The 22,059-nt window shown below is 48.5% G+C and overlaps 1 protein-coding gene across 2 annotated transcripts in view; it reads left to right on the forward strand.

Annotated features, from left to right (window-relative positions):
• The window catches only part of TXNDC11 (thioredoxin domain containing 11), a 61,142-nt gene that overhangs the window by 28,706 nt on the left and 10,377 nt on the right, over positions 1-22,059 (forward strand). For both annotated transcript variants that reach the window (XM_047838000.1, XM_047838001.1), the window contains 3 exons: positions 13,129-13,241; positions 15,314-15,514; positions 19,769-20,561. In XM_047838000.1, the coding sequence (XP_047693956.1) occupies positions 13,129-13,241; positions 15,314-15,514; positions 19,769-20,561 (1,107 nt within the window). The remainder of the gene's footprint in view (positions 1-13,128; positions 13,242-15,313; positions 15,515-19,768; positions 20,562-22,059) is intronic.

Here is a 22,059-nt window from a genome sequence, read left to right on the forward strand (position 1 = left end):
AAACCTTTTGGTTTTTTATAATAGGCCTTAGGCATTCCTCATTAATGTTTAATCATTTCTGAGTGCTGAGTGATTGATGACTTGTGGGCCAGCAGTCTGTGTGTGTTTCAGGATTTGGAGGGAAACCAGTCTCATACAGTTCTCCACGCTCCCCAGACCGCAAAGCCTCTTCGAACCATTTCACACTTGATCTTGGCAGGCAGGCTTTCTTCTTTTGCCCAAAGAAAATTTGGTAGAAGGGTCAGTGTTTTTAAGTTGCTTACTTGATTTTTTTCCCATCTTATGATTATTTCATTATTTGCTATAAGACTGTTCTGGTACAATGTTGTTACAGTTTGCTTTGATTCAGTGACTTTCTGAAAAGAAAATTAGCAACCAGTTTCGATCCTGGTTTTCATTTGGCCTCTACAAAAGGGCTGCGGCGTCGGTGAGTGGGGGAAGCCGTGGCCTGGGCGCCCACACTGCCTGGTCCTTCCTCACCTTTTGTCCGCCACGGACGGGATCTGCAAACTTGAACGAAACATTTAACTTTTCTTTGAGTTTGTCTAACTGATATTGGAGAAGGTGAGGAGAAGAGTAAAGCATGCTTTATAAGGCCACGTCATGTGTGCGATACCTTGTGAGTAAGATCATAGCCCTAATGTCTGTAGTAGCTTCATGAGAAAGCCAGCTGGTGGAAAGGGCTTAAAATAAGTATTGGGTCTCTTTCCTTGCCTGATCCCTCCACCAGGTATCGTGTACCCTGACTGACTAATGAACCGACAGGCCTTCCTTTGCTTGTAGCTTCTCCTTGAGCGGCCTGGTGTTCTCCCTGTGGGAGCGACTGCAGCCCTCTCCCACCAGGATTTGAGTTGCTTTGTTCAGATAGTATTTCGATCGAGTGTCTTGAGGCCAGGGTTTTGTCCTCCCCTCCTCCAGCTTCAGCACCCTGCTTGACCAGTGTTGTCGTGGAAAGGTTGAACGAATGGCTCGAATACAGGGCACTGTACCTTGAAATTGCTCAAGTGAGTGATTTGAACAGTGAGATGTAAAGTCACCTTGGGCCCCTCCCCCCACCTCTCCTCATGCCTAGACTTTTGGGTTCCTGAGCCCAGGGTGTCGGCAGTGGTCACAGCTGGACTGGGTGCACCCCTGCCTGATGCATTCTTCTTAACGCTTTCTTTCCACTGACTTTTCACAGTCCCCTGACACATGAATTGAACTGAAATTCACATGGTACTTAAATGTTACCTTGAGAATACACTAAACCATGAATTTAGGATGTCCTTTCTACTTTCTTCTGCCACCGTTCGGAATTCCTAAACATATATGACTAGGGAACCTTTGGGAAATAACTGTTGTAATGAATTTTTTTACAGAGGAATTTATTAAAGGAAGGGGTTTTTTTGTTTATTTTTCAGAGAGAGAGAGAGCGCGCGCGAATGCACAAGCAGGGGAGGGGCAGAGAGAGAGGGAGGCACAGAATCTGAAGCAGGCTCCAGGCTCTGAGCTGTCAGCATAGAGCCTGATGGGGGGTTCAAACCCAAAAACCATGAGATCATGACCTGAGCTGAAGTCAGACGCTTAATGCAACTGAACCACCCAGGTGCTCCATATTAGAGTAAGGACTTCAAATTCCAGTGTAGGGTCCCTCTACTCCACCAGGTGGCGTCAGATTAAGCTGTGATTTGCCGGTTGAATTGGGTCAAAGCACAGAAAAAATTGTCTCCTCCAAATCCTTATTCATTAATAAAGCTAATTTTTTTGGAGCACTTTTCTGTTAGATTCTGAAATTTTATACAACATCAGGAAGTCTGAAGGGTAGGGTTTTCTTATTCCGTGACAGATATGCTCAAAGGTATAGAAAAAACGAGGGACTGATTTCTTGGGCAGCGTTGATTCTGAGGTTCCTTTTTTTTCCTGGGTTCCTGGATCTGACTCTTGGGAGTTTGGATCAGGCATTGGGTTTAACGATTCTCGCTCGTGAATGAAACAGGTTCTAGGGTCAGTTGGATTTCTTGGATGATCTCACTCATTGTCACTGTACTCACTCCGGCTTCAGCCAGGTCAGGATCTCGCGGTCCGTGAGTTCGAGCCCCGCGTCAGGCTCTGGGCTGATGGCTCGGAGCCTGGAGCCTGTTTCCGATTCTGTGTCTCCCTCTCTCTCTGCCCCCTCCCCCATTCAAGCTCTGTCTCTCTCTGTCCCAAAAATAAATAAACGTTGAAAAAAAAAAATAAAAACTGCTTTTTTTCTTCGGTGCCATTATTTTAGCAAGGATGTCATTATATTTCACAGGAGATGCTTTTATTCCCATTCTGACTTCTCTCTTAAGCCTTGTAAATGCTGCTAGGTAAGAATTAAGGCCAAAAGCAGACCTCCCCGCACTCTAAGGTTCAGAAGCGTGACTAACTCAACAAACATTTGAGATCTGTGCTCCAAGCGTAAGGATGAATAAATCCAGTACCTGTCAGTACCGCCAGATAGTGTGGTGGGCAGGTAGGGTTGCCTACAGTGTGAGTCCAGGGATGGGTCTGTGACAGGTTGCTGGAGCGTGGAGGCGGGACATCCACATCAGGTCTCGGAAAGCTGCTCAGAGGGGATGGTGCTGGGGCCGGAAGGGTTTCCCAGGAGAGTGAGTTGTCAGCCTTCAGGTGAGCGTGTTGGAAACTAGAGAGAAGATGGAGGGGTGGGGGGAAGCAGAAATTGTGCAGGAAGCTGAGGAGCAAATTTGGTCATCTGTAGTTATTTTGATTCCTTGAACCCATATAGGAATATAGATATTTTGATTTTTTGAATTCCTTGTATTTTAAAAATAGCATCATCTTCATTTTCTAATTGTTTTCTCCCTTTTGAAGGTTGTCCTATTTCTACCTATTTGAAGGTGTGTGTGGGTGGGGGGGGGTGGGGAAGAGAGAGAGAATCCTGTTTCTTCAAGGTTTTGGTTTGCTTGTTTGATGTTTTTTGTTTTTGAAGCTGGAGTAAGACTCCAAAGAACCAAAAACATTAAAATCTTGAAAAACTCTCAGGGATCCTCTATAATGAAGTCACAAGCTTATAGTGAAATAACTCAGTGCAGACAAACCCATTTGCAGTCTCTACTTGACCACTTTTGATGTAAAGTTGAGTAGGTAAGCTGATGCTGGGCTGAGCCCTTCCCTGAGTCAAGCCCTTTCTCTGGATGAGCCAGTCTTCACTGCCAGTCTCTGAAGGAGGAGCTGTGACTGTCTCAGGTGGGGAACAGGCTCTCAGGAGGTTGTTAACGCCCTGGAGGCCCCTGCGACGGGCAGAATAATGCCCCCCCAAAGATACCCACGCCGTAATCACCACGGCCTGTGAGTATGGTACCTTACGTGGCAAGCAGGAACCCAAGTTGCTAATCAGCTGACCTGGATTATCTGGATTATCTGAGTGGGCCCAGTGTAATCAGGAGGATCCTTGAAATTGGAATTGAGAAGCAGGGGCACCTGGGTGGCTCAGTCGGTTAAGTGTCCGACTCTTGGTTTCGGGTCAGGTCCTGAACTTGCAGTTTGTGAGTTTGAGCCCCACATCGGACTCTGTGCTGACAGTGCAGAGCCTGCTTGGCATTCTCTCCCTCCCCGCGCCGCCCCCCCCCCCCCCCCCCCGCCGCCTGCCCACCCTAAACCGCTCTCTCTCAAATAAATGAACTTAAAAAAAAGTTGGAATTGAGAGCCAAAGAATAGTGTCAAAGTGATGCCATTTGAGAAGGACTTGTCCTGCCGCCCCTGACTTTGAAGCTGGGAGGGGCCACGAGCCAAGGAGCGCAGGGGGTCCGCTGGAAGCTGGAAAGGGCAGGACCTGGGTTCTCCTCCCCTGGAGCCTCCCAAAGGGGCATGCCCTGCTGACCCCGTGATGTTAGGCCAGTGAGGCCCGTTTTGGGCTTCTGGCCTCCAGAACCGTGAGATTAATTTGTGTCCTTTTATGTCTTTTAATCTCCTGAATCTGTGCAACTTTGTTACGGTGCAGGGAGCTGACTCAGTCACGAAGCAGTGCAGGGGAGCTGAGGTAGGAAGCCAGGATCCCGTTCCTCCCATTTACTGTCGTGCTGTCCTGGGATGAGGAGGATGACCCAGTATGGTGTTTCCCGCCTCCTGGCCTTTGCCCCTGACGCTGCTTTACTGGAAGCCCTTTCCCTAGTTAACATCCGCCTTTCTGGTTTCTCCAGGCCTACCTCGAGGCCTGTGGCATTTATAAACACTGCCTTGCTAGCGTTACGTCTGGCACGTTAGGGACATGGAGTGGAGACGTGCATCCCACCAGCCCCCTTCCTGGACCTCGTGCTGCACTAGTTGGCCGTGTTCCCACTCAGCAGCTGGCATTGTTTTCTAATGTTCCCTTGAGCTTTCTTAGTGTCTTCCCAGCACAAAGTTCCCATAGGCCCAGACTGAGTCTCCTCATAAGTCATTTTAGTGGCAGGTGCCCTGTGGGACCACAGACTACCCGGTCCTTCCTTCCAGCTGGCCTTCCATCTGTAAGATGCCCTGGTTGCATTGGACCTTGGCCTGTTTTTGGAAGCTTGGGAGCTAAGAATTGTTTTTATATCGGGGAAGGGTTGTTGGTGAGAAAAAATAAAAGGAGGTGTGACCCCTAACTAAGAGCAGCCTAAACGGGGTTGGAGGAGGGATTTGTAACCGAGTGGGTTTCTTTTGTGAAGTCCTTCCTTCTCTGAAGGTGTAAAAACAGAAAGGAATTTAAGTGCAGTACGCACAAGGAAGGTATTTGAATTGATCGTTGTAATGTGCTTTGGTTAAATGGGGATAGAGGGGGTGCGGGTGTCAGCTCACGGTCATGTCAGTGCGCATGACGTGTGTATCGCTGCATTCTGTGTTCCCCTGAATGCATTTGGAGGTACGTCTCTGTCCTCCCTAATTCAAGAGAAAGAAGTCACAGTGAAAGAGTTCCGTATTTACTTAGCACTCAGCAGTGTCATGGCAAGCCCTGGAATGCGCGTGTTGTCATCTCGGGCACCCAGTGCCAGATTAATTTCTAGATGATTGCCTTGTGCCTTATATTGACTTTTGAAAACACACACATCTCAAAGTGACATTTCTAGGGATGAAATGCAAGTAATAGCTTTAGTTCGTTATGTTGAAAACAAACATTTCTGTGATCTATGACATTTCTTTGAAGGTTTTTTGCATTTGGATGAATGTTTTATTGGAAATGTGGGAAATCATCCATTGAAAAATTATGAATCACGGTGTAAATGCTGAATAACGGGAGGGGAGTGGTTATTCCTTTTAATACAATCCCATTTCCCTTTTTTGGTGCCTTGTCTAAAACCTTGGAAAGGAGACCGGGAAAGCAGAAGGTAACAGAAATGGCAAAGTATGGGGTAACACGAGGATCGTTCCCAGGGTGGAAGGTTCCGTGATGCAGGTTTGCCTTTTGGGATGTCACTGTTGCCCAGAATACAGACTGGAGAGCTGTTTTCCCAGGGGGTCCGTGGGCTCCTAACTATGCTGATGAAAAGACTTGATCCAGTGGGATTAAAGTAGCATGCTTTATTTGTTAGCAGTTCTCTTTAGGAGTATTTTCCTTGACCTGCTACTATGTTTTGCTCCACGATCCCTGAGAGATTAGTTCACACAGATGTCTGCCGGATAGCACATGGCCCGTCCTGATGTCAAAGTTTCTGCACTGCTCAGCTCCAGTGTTTCTGCGCATTCTTTCAGTGTATCTTTGGGGACCTTACTCTGCACTGCACCAGGTGCTGTTAGCTCTAGGCTTCTGACAGAATTTCACAAGCTCACTGGTTTTATACCTAGAGTCAAGATCTGGAGACCCACCTTTTCCTTCCTGAAGGAGAGATAGGGACACACACTACTAAAAATGAAAATAATTGGGGCATCCGGGTGACTCGGTGAAATGTCCGATTCTTGATTTCGGCTCAGGTGTGTGGGTTCGAGCCGTGCATCGGGTTCTGCCCTGACAGTGTGGAGCCTTCTTGGGCTTCTCTCTCTGCCTCTGATTCTCTCTCACTCACTCAAGAATAAATAAACTTAACAAAGTTTAAAAGGAATCATTCTCTGCTGTTGGAGGGGTTTTTGTGGGGAAAAAAGTGTGAGAAATATTCTTAGGTCTCCTTCCCAGATCATTGCCCATCATTAAGACTTACTGGCTAAGGGCGCCAGGGTGGCTCAGTCGGTTGAGCATCTGACTCTTGATTTTGACTCAGGTCAGGATCCCAGGGTCATTGGGACAGAGCCCTATGTCGGGCTTCGTGCTGAGTGTGGACCCTGCTTAAGATTCTCTCTCTCCCCCTCCCCCCCCCCCGTCTCCCCCACTTACATGCATGTGCTCACTCTCTCTAAAAAAACAAAAAAAAAAAACAAAAAAAAAAAACTTGCTGCTAGATTTATTATCTCAGCCTAATTTTCTTCCTGAGTTTATATGAATCTCACTTTTTCATGATTACCACTGTGGCATAGTCCAATAGAAATGTAACATAAACCACATATATATTTTTAAATTTACCTGTGGCTGCATTAAAAGTTAAGAAGAGGGGCACCTAGGTGGCTCAGTCAGTTAAGTTAGGTGGCCAGCTTCTGCTCAGGTCATGATCTCGCGGTTCATGGGTTTGAGCCCCGTCAGGCTCTGTGCACACAGCTTGGAGTCTGGAGCCTGCTTTGAATTCTGTGTCTCTGCCCTTCCCCCCCCCCCCCCCCCCTGCTCTGTTTCTCTCTGTTTCTCAAAAAATGAAGAAAAACATTAAAAAAATTTTTTTTAAGTTAAGAAACTGGTAAAAATAACTTCTATCTATAAAATAATACATTTTGTTTAGCCCAGTGTATTCAGGTTATTGCCATTTCAACAGGCGGTCAGTATAAAAACTATTGAGATATTTTACAGATATTTTTTGAACCAAGTCTCTTATGCTTTTACACGTAACAGCATGTCTCAATTCAGGTGCTGAATTTTCATTGGAAACACCTGATATTTGTTTAGATTACGTAAAAATTACAGTGGAAAAAGAGGTATACCCTCAAGTTGTTTTATATATACTTCAGAGTTGTCCAGGGACTGAGTTGAGTGTCGCTTTAAAATTAATTAAGATCAAGTAGAGATAAAAATTGAGTCCCTTACTTGCTCATGTTTCAAGTGCTTGTTAGTGTAGCGGCTCCCATATAGGACTGTGCAGCTGTGGACAGAGGCCTCTGACCCCAGTGTCCCAGCGTGACGCAAATTTTTCTTGAGCTACTGAGTCCCCTGCAAGCACATCCCCGAGGTAAATGTGTCAGATTTGTGCTCCTGGCTACCTGTCATTGCTGAGTGTGAGTTGTATAATGTTCCTTCAGGCAAATGTACTATTAATTTTGAAACCATCAAACCTCTGTCCTCTTTGCTAACAAAAGAAACTATTGTTACTCTTTCTGGAATGGTTGAGATTTTTAACATTTTTGCCTCCACGAGGTAGTTCTTGCCTCGGTGTGTGTGTGCTTTACCCCAGTACCAAACTGAAGTTTTAATATTAAAAATTGAATTTAAGTCATGTGGTTTTAAGTAAAATGAAGTACTTTGATGTTAAAACAGTATGCAAAAGCCCCAAAACAAAAACCTTGATGTAAACCAGAGATCCCAAATGAGCCAGATGGATCTGAGTAGAAACCAGACGGACTTTCAGATTCTCCCATCCTCAGCGCGTCCTTGGTGGCTGACGCGAGGTAAATGGCGACCGTGGAAGGTGGAAGGCACAAGAAGGTCAGCAGAAGCCGTTCTAGGGGGGAGTGGTGGGGGAAGCAGGGGTGGAGCTTTCCATCAGCGGCACAGAAGCAGCCCAGCCTCAGAAGATCTCAAGGGCGGTTTGCCTAAGCACCAAAAGTAGAGGCCCGATGATCGGATCCAAGTGAGACCATTTGTTACCGAGTGCACGCCAACCGTGATGTGGCGCAGGGGGCCCAGGTGGTGGCCGTGTGTGCTGTGGGCCTCGCAGCCGAGGGACCCGGGGCCAGGGGCTCAGCGCCTTTTGTAGCAAGTGATGGATGCGTATCGCCAGTCTTCACGCGGTGGTCACCTTGACCTGCGTAGTTGCCTGAGGGACCGGCTGCAGGAGCTGCTCAGCGACCACTACTGCTTTTGCCCAGACGTTCTTTCCTGGTCTTGCTGTATCTCGCAGTGGTCTCTGTGACACCTTTCACTGGGTGGTGAAGAGACTTTACATTTTTAAAAATTAATTGAATATGATCATGTATGTCATTGTTTGACCTTTTGGTGGAGGAGGGGAGAGCATTATTCTGAATTTATTTACTTAATTAAGTTTTTTTATGCTTATTTATTTTGAGAGAGAGCGTGCATGTGTGCAAGCAAGCAGGGGACGGGCAGGGAGAGAGGGAGAGAGAATCCCAAGCAGGCTCCATGCTGTCATCACAGAGCCCAACTTTGGGCTCGATCCCCTGAACTGTGAGATATGACGTGGGCCAAAGTCAGACATTTCACCGACTGAACCACCTTGGAACCCCTGAAATTACTCACTTTATAAATGACAGAGATTCCCTACTGTAGAAAGCCTTGGGGCCCTGCTTAACAGAAAATGTTCTGGGCATAGAGATAAGAAGTGTTATTTTTTTGTGTCTTTCTTACGCTATAAACTTCCCCTGCTAATTCAAGTACTCCTTGTACACATGAGAGTGCACATTTAAGCTGCTTCTTCTAGCAAGATTTCCGCTATATGCAGGAACTTAAAATAGACGTGTGATTTTCGTAGATCTCTCTATGTGTGAAAAATAAAATTTTGAAATTGTGATATGTTTGGACGTGCGAGAATCTGCTGTGTGCAGGCAGGCAGGCTGTCCATTCTTTTTAGTGCGGTTAAAGAGGTTTTTGAATGGGCCTTTTCAACTTACGGGGCAGGCTGTCCCTTATGATTCCTCTGCTCCAATAAACCGTGTTGCTGACATTGGCAGACTTTCAAATGAACTTCGTCACTGGCTGCCTCCTTCCTTTCCTTCTTGTCTTCTTAGCTGTGGGCATCCACCAAGATTTAGCCTTCTCCTAGAGGGTGGCCTCTTCCATCAGTTCATATACCCTCTCTTACGTCCTGCTTTTTCTTCTGACAGATTGGCATCTGAGCTTACCTGCTGTGCCATTTTTTAAAATTCTGATTTTGAGCCAATTTTGTACTTGTAGAAAAGTTGCAGAAATAGGACAGGGAGTTCCTCAAATTTCTACCTTCACCTCGCTTCCCCCATTGTTCACATATTATGTAACCATTTGTTATAAAGGTGCTTGGGCCAGAATTAAGAACGTAACATTGGTGTGGTTATTATTATTATTATTATTATTATTATTATTATGTTTTTTTATTCAAAAAATTTTTTAATGTTTATTTTTGAGAAAGAGAACGCGCGCCAGCAGGGGAGGAGCAGACAGAGGGAGACACAGACTCCGAAAGTAGGCTCCAGGCTCTGAGCTGTCAGCGTAGAGCCCGACACGGGGATCGAGCCCACAAACCATGAGATCCTGACCTGAGCCGAAGTCCAACACTTAACCAACTGAGCCACCCAGGCCATCCAGTATCGTTGACTGAACCGCAGAGCTCATTTGCATTTTTCCCATGTTTTCACTGATGTTTCTTTTTTTTTTTTTTTTTTTTTAAATTTTTTTTTTTCAACGTTTTTATTTATTTTTTGGACAGAAAGAGACAGAGCATGAACAGGGGAGGGGCAGAGAGAGAGGGAGACACAGAATCGGAAACAGGCTCCAGGCTCTGAGCCATCAGCCCAGAGCCCGACGCGGGGCTCGAACTCACGGACTGCGAGATCGTGACCTGGCTGAAGTCGGACGCTTAACCAACTGCGCCACCCAGGCGCCCCTCACTGATGTTTCTTTTCTGATCCAGTATCCAGTCTTGGATCCCACATCACTTTTAATTCTTTTTTCTCCATCTCCTCCAACCTGTGACATCTCCTTAGTCTTTCCTTGTCTTGTATGACCTTGACGCTTTTCAGGGATAGTGGGCATGGTTTATTTTGTTGCTCAGATAGTTGCAGGTTCCACCTTTAGGAGTGTCTTGGGTTCGCTCCTGTGTCCTTTGAACAAGTTTCATTCTTTTTATGAGCACATCTTTATTGTGACACAAAACGTTTCAATCTCCTTTTGTACTCTCCTTGCCTCAGCTATGGAATTAGCTTCTTCTCCAGGGAGCCCTGGTTTCTTTTATTGAAGAATGGCATTTAGAAACCAAGATCTGGGCGTTGGGTGTGCTCTTTGGTATGAGGTGTCGTAACTTTTAGGCCTTTTCAGCAGGTAGAGTTAGGACATCTATGTATTTATACCCACATGTATGTATATGTTTGTAGTTCTGTTTCTGTTACGTGTGTGTGTGTGCGTGCATGTATGTGTGAAAAGCTGTAAGTTTATCAAAATTCCTTCTGATTCCAGTCTCACACCAGAGTAGAGCGCTCTTCCGTTAGTGTTGAACTTCGTCCACCCACCCTGAGAATCCTGGCTCTCACTCTTTAGATTTACAGTGCTTGGTCAGGACACTGTGTCAGTGACTCACTTCTTAACTCTCCACCCCTACCCCCTCCACCATGGAGTGACAGTTACGTTTATTTGCTAGTGCTTGTATTCCACATTGGGCTCCCGCACGTAGTGGTCGATTTAATGATTTTTGTTTCTGAGGATGTGAAGGGTGAACCATGCTCTGGTTCCAAGGGTCCGATACACAAAGGTCTCTGAGCAGGACCAGGCTGCCTCACCCCTGTTCTCCGGAACCCATTTCCTTTCCTTTCCCATCATGGTCCCCCTTCCTTCCACACATAACCAATCTCTGTCACTTGTGACTTATTCTTCTGGTGTTTCTTTGGTTTTGTGCCGTTTTATGTTTTTGTTATTTTTTTTTTTAATTTTTTTTTCAACGTTTATTTATTTTTGGGACAGAGAGAGACAGAGCATGAACGGGGGAGGGGCAGAGAGAGAGGGAGACACAGAATCGGAAACAGGCTCCAGGCTCTGAGCCATCAGCCCAGGGCCTGACGCGGGGCTCGAACTCACGGACCGCGAGATCGTGACCTGGCTGAAGTCGGACGCTTAACCGACTGCGCCACCCAGGCGCCCCTGTTATTATTTTTTAATGTTGGTTTATTTTTTGGAGAGAGTGCACGTGCAAGTGGGGGAGGGGCAGAGAGGGAGGGACAGGATCTGAAGCAGGCTCTGCACCCACAGCAGAGAGCCTGGCGTGGGGCTCGAACTCACGGGCCGTGAGATCATGACCTCAGCCGAAGTCAGACGCTCAACCGACTGAGCCACCCAGGCGCCCCGGTTTTGTGCTATTTTAAACTCCTCAGATTTGGGGGAAAGATAGATGGTCCAACGTGGCCTCAGAGATTGCTGTTCCTGCTTCCTCCCTGCTGGTCGCACCTTGTCTGAGGGGAAAAGGGCACCTCTGCCAGGGAGTGGGGTTAAGCTGGAAGCTTGGTGTGGTCAGTACCTTAATATTTTTATATTTTGGCTACTTGGGTATAACTTGGTAACATTAAAGTTAAACCGATGTCTTACTTCACATCTAATAAAGCAGAAAGGGGATAGGAAAGAATGTACCTTTTCCTACATCGTCTTATCCGCTAGCTCTCCACGAATACTAGATATTGTAGTCAATTTTTAGGCACACAAATGCTGTGTGTACTCCTTGAGGGAAAGAAAGCTTATACTTTCTTTGATCTCTTCCACCCCCCACCCACCCCCGGGCCACAACTATTTTTCTTACTTTTTGGAGGCTTTATACTTTTCTGAACACATGTGCCTGTAAGAAACAAACGTATATTGTTCCATCAGGTGTGAGTTATTTTTTGTATTCTGAGAGAGAGACAGCACGAGTGGGGGAGGGGCAGAGAAGGAGGGAGAGAATCCCCAGGAGGCTCCGCGCTGCCAGCCCCGAGCCCAAAGTGGGGCTCGATCTCACGAATCATGAGATCATGACCTGAGCCGAAACCAAGAGTCAGACGCTGAACCAACCGAGCCAACCTTTTAAATGAAGAGGTACACTTTATCTTTCTTCAGCTTGCTTTTTCACTCACATATGGCTTTAAAAAAATGTTCGCATTGTGTAGACAGCCCTGCCCCATTGTTTTTCAAATCTGCAGAGTACTTCCTGGTAACTGTCCTTCGTGTGCCTCTTGGTGCACGTGTGCGGAGAAGCAGTAGGGCTGCAGCCTGTGTCCGCACCTCCCTGTGACAGGTGCAGCTGCTTGTGCTCCCGAGCAGCTGTCGTGTCACCGTTTCCCACCAGCGTTGTATCCGAGTATCATCTCTCTACCGCTCACCGCGCTTGGTACTTCCCGTTGTCTCAAGTTTGGGGCAGTTGGAGGGGACAAGGGGGTATTTTGTTCTAATGGGCTTTCCTCTAAAATAGGGAAGTTGAGTGTGTGTTCATGTACTTCTAAGCCTTTTACATTTTTTCCTTTGGTTTGCCCATTTTTAATTGCTTTCTTTTTCTTATGATTTGTATGAGTTCTTTGTTCATGCTAGGTTCGTTCATTTTAACCCATATGTTTTGAGCTCTTAATATGCCTAGGCACCACTACAGGTACTGGGGTAATAGCTATAAACAAGATTCCTAATTTCACATAAGTTCCGAGGAAGCTGGACTGAAGAAGAGAAAAATAAATCAACCAGATTCTATAGATGTTAATAAGTGCTATAAAAAAATGGAGTACTGGTAGAGCATCTACATGAGTCGGGGAGGAAGCCCCAGTTTTCCGTTACGGACTTCATCCTCTAAATGTTTGCATTGAGGCGGGGTGGTCAGGGAAGGCTTCTCGGAGCAGGTGGGGCTGGAGTTGACATCTGAATGACGAGAGGCCAGCCGTGGAAGTATCCAGACAGAGCATCATGTGCCTGGGCTCTCCAGTGGGGCTAAGGAGTGAGGGGAACCAGGTAGCCGACGATGAGGTCGGGTCTTCGCAGGGAGACAGCGTGCGGGTGATGATCAGAGACGTTACTCAGGAGTAGACGTGAGGTCTGTTTCTGGAGGAGATTTCTCCAGCTCCTCCTCCTCCTCCTCTTCTAGGCTAGGTGACCAGAAAGAGCTTTGCTCTGGGGAATTTGTGCGTCAAGACTTGATGATTGGGTTTTGTGGTGGTTTTAAGGCATAGGCTTTTTCTTTAATAAAGGAAAATTTTCTGTTTCAGATTACCTAGGAACAGTACGATTTGGGGTTATCACAAATAAACATCTTGCGAAACTGGTATCCTTAGTACACTCTGGAAGTGTGTATTTACATAGACATTTCAACACATCACTTGTAAGTATTTTGAAATCACATTTATATTAGTGCAGTGGTTCTTAACCTTATTTAGGTCACAGACTTCTTTGAGAATTGGATAAAATCTCTGGGCACTCTCCCTAGGAAAGCGAACATGATTTTATATGCAAATTTAGGGTTTCTGCAACCCCACTCTGGAGCCCTTGTCCCCACTTACGAACCCAGGCATTAGAGGGCTCTCGAATGTAACATTGAGAAATTCTTTGTTTATATTCTTTGGTTTGGGCCTGGCCTCATTAGTTTTCCTCCTTGGATGCAACTGCAGGCGTAATCTGTTGGAGAACTGTTGCTCTGGGCCCATGTCCTCAGAGGTTAAGCTTCCATCAGGCGACGATGTTGGTTGTTCATTTGTGCCATTGGTCAGGAGTAGTAACATGATACGCTTTTCTCCTTAGCTGATGAAATGGGTTTTGAAGTTCTTGTTAAGTCACAGTGAGAAGTTGATGGCTTCTCACCCGAGAGCGCCTCAGTTCTCCATTGTTGTCTTTGTTCCCTGATTTCACTTGCTTTTTGCTGGACCAGCCCCAACTCAGCTATTTCTAAGCTTTTGACCTGTATGTATCCTGCTTAGTCGTGTGCCTCTGCTTAATTTATTGTTGCATCCTCAGTCCCATCACCGAGAGTTTATTTTTCTTAAGTATTTTCTGTCTCTGACTTCATTGACAGTGTCACTGATTGACAGGTGGAGTGAAGGCCAGTGTCTCTGTACCCTCTGTACGCAGCCCGTTGAACCTGCGCTCCCCTTAGCCCAGCGTGCAAGTCTTATGCCTCTGGGGGCGCCTTTAGGCCCTCTCCAGGGTGCCCCCTTGGTGGCCAGTCCCCCTGGCTTCTGCAGGTCCCTCATAGCCCAGATGCTGTGCTTTATTTCTTGTAGTTCCTGTTCCCAAAGTCCAATGTATTTTTGTGTTTTCCAAATAGAAATGCGTATGTGACGTTTGGATATGTTTTTTCAACCTCCCGCCGTCCCACTTGGAGAGTCACTGTGGTGGTGGTTTCTCTCCCGCTCTCCTCGTGCCTCTGTCTAAGCTTCTGACTCGCTCTGCTTTCGCTGTGTGCCCTTCTCCTCCATCCTCCTCGTAGAGCCAGCACAGGGCGGGTGCATTCACAGGGGAGGGCGCTGAGCAAGGAACTTAAAATAGAGAAGAGAAGGTAGGGCTGTGAGAACGGCGCTGACAGATCCAGTGGGTTTTACTGATCAGGTTTGTAGTCTCTAAGGTTGGTTGGTTGGTTGAACAAGCAGAATTCCTCTTATCAAATGAAGTATTCCCGGGACACCAGTTTTCTAAAATAGCCGTGGACATCTTTGTCACGAGGCAATTTAAGTCTCTGCTTTGGAGAGTACAAAATATCTTGTTTCGTGGAACTCTCCAAAGCACTTTTTTGGGGGGCCAGTTTTGTTTGAAACCCAGTGATTCATCTCGTTGGAATTTCAGAAATAATTTTACGTTGATGTTCTTTGGTTGTTTCAGAAAAAAAAAAGCAAAAAATCTAAGTGTCTCTTTGCTTCATTCCATACACGTTAAGTGTGATCTGTGGCCCGATACAAGTTCTCGGTCATTCACAGATTCATTCAAGTATTTGTTCTTCTAGTCCCTGGGGAGTACAGGTGACCAGAACAGATGCAAGCCTCTGCCCGAGTGGAGGGTCTGCTCCCGCCTTACGAGCCGATTTTCGAGGAAGCAGTGTAAAAATCTAAAGGCTCCTTGACTTGATAATTTCTCTGATTCATCCATTGATGCTTCTATAAGAACCCAGTCAAATGAAATAGGTCCCCTTGGCCAGGGCAGAAGAGGTCCTTGTTGCCAGAGGCAGACAGGGAGAGTTCTTTGCTCATGGCTGGGTCTGTCTGAAGGGAGCAGGAGGCATCTGTGATGGGAAAGTCACTTCTCGCAGCCACTTTTTGCTTTTCCCAAGCACTTGGTAGGCGCCGCTGCGTCTGGAGGAGCGGGGGCAGGTCCGGTCCCCGCATCTCCCGTCTGCCCCCGGGCAGTGGTGGGGCGGTGGGGGCCACCGGGGGCCGGCCCCGCGTCTACCCTGTGTCCCCTCCGCAGGTCTTTCCCAGGGAGGCCGTCAACTACACGGCGGAGAATATCCACAAGTGGGCCCTGGAGAACCGAGAGGCGCTCCTCCGCTGGCTGCGTCCACACGGCGGCAAGAGCCTCCTGCTGAACAACGAGCTGAAGAAGGGCCCGGCGCTGCTTGTGTTTCTGCCTTTCAATCCTTTAGCCGAAAGCCACCCTTTAATAGATGAGGTAAGAGTCGTCATGTTCAAAGATACCCTGTAAGGAGCAGGAGAACCTCGTGAACTTGGACGCCTCGCTCCACGTTCCACGTTCTGAGGGTTCTCCGTGTTTCCGTGGCGATACTCCCTCCGTCCGTCCATGCCCGGGACAGGGTCCGCCACAGCGTCTGTGGCCACACCGACAGCTGCTCGGGTCTGGGGGAGTCGGCAGGGACAGCCACACCGAACCGCGCCTGGCCGGGGAAGGACCAGGTGTCGCTCTTCTGTGATGACCGGTTCGGGGAGTGGGATAGAGGGGCTGGCCAGCGGCACGGGCAGGTGTGGCCTCGGGGATGCCCGACCGCAAGCCCTGGCCGTCCTCAGCCGGCAGCCCGAGTGGAGTGGTGACACTGGCCCCCTTGTTTCACTGAGCCTTTCCTGTCGCGTGGATAACCAGAGCGGTTCCCAGAGACAGCCGCTGTCAGGAGTCCCTGCCCCTCCTCCTGCCTCTCTGGTTGCGTCTCGAGCTCTCACTCTCTCTGGATGTCAGTTTAGTTTCTACATGGGTCATTTGGAGGCACTTAGAGAGAGTAATGACAATAACCGGGGAGCGCCTGGGATTGCTAAATTGGATTTACTGGGGGGTTTTATTTTTTCCTTCCCTCAAGGATCCCTTCATTGGCCAGAACCAATTTCAGACAGCCAGTGTGGCCCTGGCGGGGCTAACCAGACACCGCCTCTCCCTGAGCCCTTCCACGTGAGCCTGATGGTCTGCCTGGAGGCGATGGCGAGATGGGGTTCTTGCCCAGCCAGACCCCTGACTTTGCCACTCTGGGGGCCTCTTTATGAACATTGTTATTCCTGCTGCTACCCTGGCTTAGTGGAAGAGAGGAGAGAAACGAAATCAGTTTGTTTCTTCTCCTCTGATTAGGGAGGACTTGATGTAATAAGACTTAATTCTTCAGAAAACCTTCACTGGCTCAGATATTTTATGGACTGAGACTTTCTCCCAAATTACTCGGTCTTCACTGCATCTAATAATAAGAGCCTTAAGGCTCTTTGTAGGAGAGATTGGATTTTTAACCAAGATGTTAGCTCTGGTTTTGGATCTTTGCTTCAGCTTTTAAAATTTCTTTCTGGAGAATTCTATTCTTGTCTGGTTTGGGCAAACCAGGGTCCTGGATGGGGTGGTGGTCTGTGACCAGAGCCCAGTTCCTCTGTTCAGGGGGTCGTGGTTGGATTTCGGCCCTTGGTGGGAAGGCACTTGGTTTTCTGCCTTTTTCCCTTCTCTCCCCCACTTCCTCCATCTGCGGCCAGGTCGCCTTGTATTATCAGAGTTTGCCTGTGGCTCCTTTCCTCAAGGCTCAGAGTGTCCCCGCAAGGTGAGTGGATTCCCGTAACATCAGCGTATGGCTGAGGGGTTGTTGAAAACGAGATGGCATCCTAGCAGTATTATGGACTCCTTAGCCAAGCAGAGTGCTCTGTGCAGTACATTTCCCTCTTTGTTTTAGATCGATTTAGCAAATGTTTATTGAGCACTATGTCAGGGAGCCGTGGGGAGAAGGATGGAGAAGACACAGCCTTGCTCTCATGGTCCCAGAGGCTTGTGCCGTAGGGCAGCACGAGCTTGCTCCTTGTAATTCAAGGCACAGGAAGGTCAGCCCCAGGTTTGGATTGGGGGGAATTGGAGGAGACAGGGCTCCGTCCCAGGAAGCTGGGGGCTGGGCTGGGCGGGGCTGAGGCTGGGAGAGGCTTCGGACGGGGCAGGCGTTTGGGACAGAGTTTCTGGGTGGGTGGAGGTAGGGAAGTTGCTGCGGGTCCAGTGTTCGGATGTAGTGCGGGTGGTGACCCCCATAAAGGGCTGGCTGGAGAGACACAGAGTTAAAGCCTGATGAGGAGAGGCCCTTGGGGGCTGCTTTGAGGACTTCAGGATTAATCGTGGCCATCGGAGCCTCACTGACCAAGGAGAGGTGTCAGCAGAACCGTGTGTTACCATTATCGACGTTTTCCAGGAAAGTGGGAAGAGGTAGAATGCTCGACTTGGACGGTGGTGGGGATGGGAAGTGGCAGACGGTTGAGGAAGCTTACGGGCTGTGGGGCGCAGGGAGGCAGCATACGGCGAGGGCGGTAGAGTCGGGGCTTTGGGGTGGGGGGCGTGGCGGGGGGTTCACGGGCGGGTGGCCGTGTGGTCGTTGCCCTGCGAGGCCCGGTCCAGGACCAGCAGCTGCTCGCACACGCTCCCGGCTCCGGAGGACACGGCATGGGCCGCACACGGCGTCAGGCTGCTGACCCCCTTGTGTGTCTAGAGAGAGTCCTAGAGGGGTCCTGAGACACCTCAGTGTGCTTGTCAAAAGACCCGGTGACTTGTTTTCAGCTTGAACAGCACTGCTTTGAGGCATTCACGGCATGGGAGTCCGATTAGCAAAGTCACGGTTGTCTTATTGGGACTTGAACATTTATCTGATTAAAGAAAATGGAGGCAGGCATTTATAGCACAGACATTTCAGGTTATTTGTCACATTTTCCTTATTCGTTCACGCGAAATTAAATAGGACATGAAGCGATTCACGTGTAAAGCCGCCTGTTGTGTCAAAGTAATAGAAGAGTAAAAACCACTTCAGTTTACAGGAGAAAAGTAAGAATTCCTCACTTTTTAAGAGCATTACTCTACACAGAATATTTTCTTTCTTTTATTTTCATTGTTTGTTTTTGAGAGAGACAGAGCGAGCAGGGGAGGGGCAGACAGAGGGGGACAGAGGATCTCAAGCAGGTTCCCAGCTGACAGCAGTGAGCACAACACGGGGCTTGAACTCAGGAATTGTGAGATCATGACCTGAGCCAAAGTCAGACACTCAACTGACTGAGCCACCCAGGTGCCCCCAAGATATTTTCTTCAATTAGAAGAAATTGGGGCACCTGGCGGCTCTGACTTTGTCTCAGGTCATGATCTCGAGGTTCGTGGGTTTGAGCCCCGCATCAGCCTCTGGTGCTGACAGCTCAGTGCCTGGAGCCTGCTTTGGATTCTCTGTCTTCCCTCCCTCTGCCCCTCCCCGACTTGCATTCTGTCTCTTTCTCTCAAAAATGAATAAGTGTCAAAAAATATTTTTTTAATGAAATAATAAATAATATTAAAGCATCCTTTACGTGGCTGCTTTGCTTATGAGCAATGTCGTGAAAAGAGAGGAGGAAAAATGCTTTTTCAGGAATCTTGCCCTTAGTATGCTCCTACTTGGACTTTGTAAATACTTGAATTTTTGTGGGGTTTTTCTGGGGGCTGGGGGCATGGCTAGGAGTAGTGATCTGTTGTGTCTTTGAGTGCAAAGCAGTCCTCAGATGGGGCCGGAGGGTCGCTGGGCCCTTTATGGATCATGTAGGCTTGACTTGGTTAGTCCCGTGTGCTTTCAGAGCCTTATCCAGAAAGGGTTGAGAGGTTTTTGTATGGGGAAGAAAGTGAAACACTGGTTTATCATCTAAAATCTTTTTTTTATGCCCAAGAATTATTCAGGGTATTTTTCTGTATGAATGCCTATGTCTTGAGTTAACATTGTCTGTAAATACCATATATAAAATTTGTAGATTTTTTTGAAATTGGAAAAGCACTCATTAAATGGTTCTACACATGTCCATGTACACACACACACACACACACACACACACACACACAAACACACACACACCTACCTTAATGAAACAAAGTCCTGAGTGACTTTACACCTTTTAACTAACTGGCAAATTTGATCCAAATTCAAATTTGATCCAAACCTGGTGAATGGTTTGGAGCAGGTTGAATTCGGAGCCTCCTGTGAGGTGTGGGTTTATTTGGAAACCCCTATGCCGTGAAATACTTTGATCTACTCAGGTGTTTGGGAAGTTTTTAGACTTAGTGGAGGTGAAGAAGGAAGACATCGTTTGTATGGAGAGGGGCAGAGGTGTGAAGGAAAAGGCGCTCCCCTGGGCGTTGAGATTTAAAACCTGTTGCTGGTCCCTCGACGGCCCGGACGCACGTCAAGGGGAGAGCTTCGCTCTGGTCCTGTGCTGGACGGAGACATCTGCCTCTCCGGCCCCTTCTCTGCACGGGTGGTTCCCTGTCGATAGAGGCGCGTGTTCCGAAAGAGACCCCGAGCCTCTTGATTCAGGCTTTTGGTGTGGCAGCTTCCTGTTCGGGGCGACGCGTCCGGCCGGGGCTCCTTGTGACTCACACTCCGATGCTTTCCAGGCCTGACGGCTGCGGGGTCGCCCCCTCGGCCCTCGCTGCGCCTCTCACGAGCTCCGCCCTGTGTTTCAGATCACCGAAGTGGCCTTGGAGTACAACAACTGTCACGGGGACCAGGTGGTCGAGCGGCTCCTTCAGCACCTGCGGCGAGCGGACGCCCCGCTGTTCCGGTCTCTGGCGCCCGAGCCCCCCGCCCAGCTGCCGGACCCGTCGCCGATAGCAGCGTCCCCCTGCTGCAACACCGTGGTGCTGCCCCAGTGGCGCCCCGTCTCCAGGACCCACAACGTCTGTGAGCTGTGCGTCAACCAGACCACGGCGGGCCTCAGGCCCAGCTCGACCGGCGTGCCGCAGTGCAGCTTTTTTGAGATGGCGGCGGCTCTGGATTCTTTCTACCTCAAGGAACAGACCTTTTATCACGTGGTGTCCCACAGCGTGGAGTGCAGCAACTTCCTGAGCTCCTACAGCCCTTTCAGCTACTACACTGCATGTTGCAGGACCATAAACAGGGCCGCGACGGGCATCGTGGATTCTGCGCAAGGTGTCTTTGAAACCCCGGCTGTCGCGTTTTCTTCCCTGGAGGAGAAATGCCATGTTGAGACCCCGGGCTCCCTTCCTCACATTGAGGAGAACCGCTATCTCTTTCCTGAGGTGGACGTGAGCAGCACGAACTTCACAGGCCTGAGCTGCAGAACCAACAAGACCCTGAACATCTACCTTTTGGATTCGAATTTATTTTGGTTGTATGCAGAGAGGCTGGGGGCTCCGAGCGCCACCCGGGTGAAGGAATTTGCCACGATTGTCGATGTGAGGGAAGAGTCTCACTACGTCCTGGATCCAAAAGAAGCTCTTAGGAAGTTCACCCTAGGTACCGTGGGCGCCTCCCTTCCCCAAGCGTAAAAAGGATCCCTTAACCTCACACTGGGAACTTTCCTCCGGGGATGGCAGTACCCTTGGTCATGGGTGATGTCAGCTCTTTAGCTCATTTGAATTCTTTAGACTGCACTTGGTCATAGTTTTAAGAGAAGCTGGTTTTGTCTGTTAAGTGGACCGGAAACTTCCTGACTGCAAATTGTGGCTAAGTTTCTCATGCAGCCCCTTAGGGGGTGGGTAGAAGTCCGCGTTGCAAATTGGCGGTCCCTGTCCTGTTTGGAGGTGGAGTGAGCTGCATGGCTTGGGAGCATCCCGGGGGCTGAGGAATTTGAGCCCTGACAGCGGGGTCCCTTCTAGAGGAGCTGAGACAGAAGGCACTGAACCCGCACAGCAGCCTGTCCTCCCTTTTGGCCCACGGGTTTGGATGTAGAAATTTCCAGGCCGCCAGACCTAATTTGTTCTGCCGCTGTTTGTACCTCCTTGAGAAATGCTGCTGTGACCTTGGGTACCTAGACTGTCACAAACACGTGTCACATTGCAGACCAGCAGAAACCACTTTTGGGGGCGGGGTGGGTAAGGCCCATTCTGGGAAAGCGTCCGGGAGCTTGACCTCAGGGCTCGGCGGTGGCAGCGGCTGTAAGGAACACCAGCTGTCCTGTTCCCGGGGCTCTGCTGACATCCTTGATGTCCACACGAGGAAGTGAGAATTCAAAAGCCGTGTTAGTTCAGCCTCACTGGAAATGTGGGGGAAGCCAGCGTTTGCCAGATGGAGGCAGGAGCAATTTGGTAGAGAGGGAAACCTTTCTTATCCAAGTTTTAGAGGGTATGAAAGCAAAAGGAAACTCCAAGCCCCCTAAATGACAGTCCTTTTAGCTGTCTTCTTTTAAGCCCAGGCAAAGCTTGTTTCTTACAATGGCCACCTTTGGAAAGGCTCATGTAAATGTCGATTCTTGTCCTGTGTCAAGGTCTACATTATAAACGTGAAGCTCCCGAGTGTTTAAAGGAACCTGTGACCTATCGCTTTATGAATTGCATTCTCTATCGTTACTGTAAATTACTCCTGATTGGTGTTTTCTAAAGTTACGTTTGGTGTTCTGAGTTTTTCTAAAGTGAAACAAGCCTGTATTTTTGAAGTGTTTATTGGACTTTCCCGAATTATGTTCAGTAATACACAAGCATTCAATGAGCTTATAATGTGTTCAATTTGAACTTGAGGGTAATCTGAAAGAAGCCTTCTTCAGATTTATTTTCCTCTCCCTTCCCTCCCTCCTTCCTTTCTTCCTTTCAGAGATAGAGTGCACAAGCAGGGGAGGGGCAGGGAGAAAGGGGGACAGAAGATCTGAAGCGGGCTCTGCACACACAGCAGAGAGCCCTCTGTGGGGCTTGAACCCGCGAACCATGAGATCATGACCTGAGCCGAAGGCAGACGCTTGACCGACTGAGCCACCCAGGCGCCCTGTAATTTCTTTTCCTCTTCTGTATCTGCTCTGAAA

Source organism: Prionailurus viverrinus, chromosome E3 (assembly GCF_022837055.1).
Source record: "Prionailurus viverrinus isolate Anna chromosome E3, UM_Priviv_1.0, whole genome shotgun sequence".
NCBI lineage: Eukaryota > Metazoa > Chordata > Mammalia > Carnivora > Felidae > Prionailurus > Prionailurus viverrinus.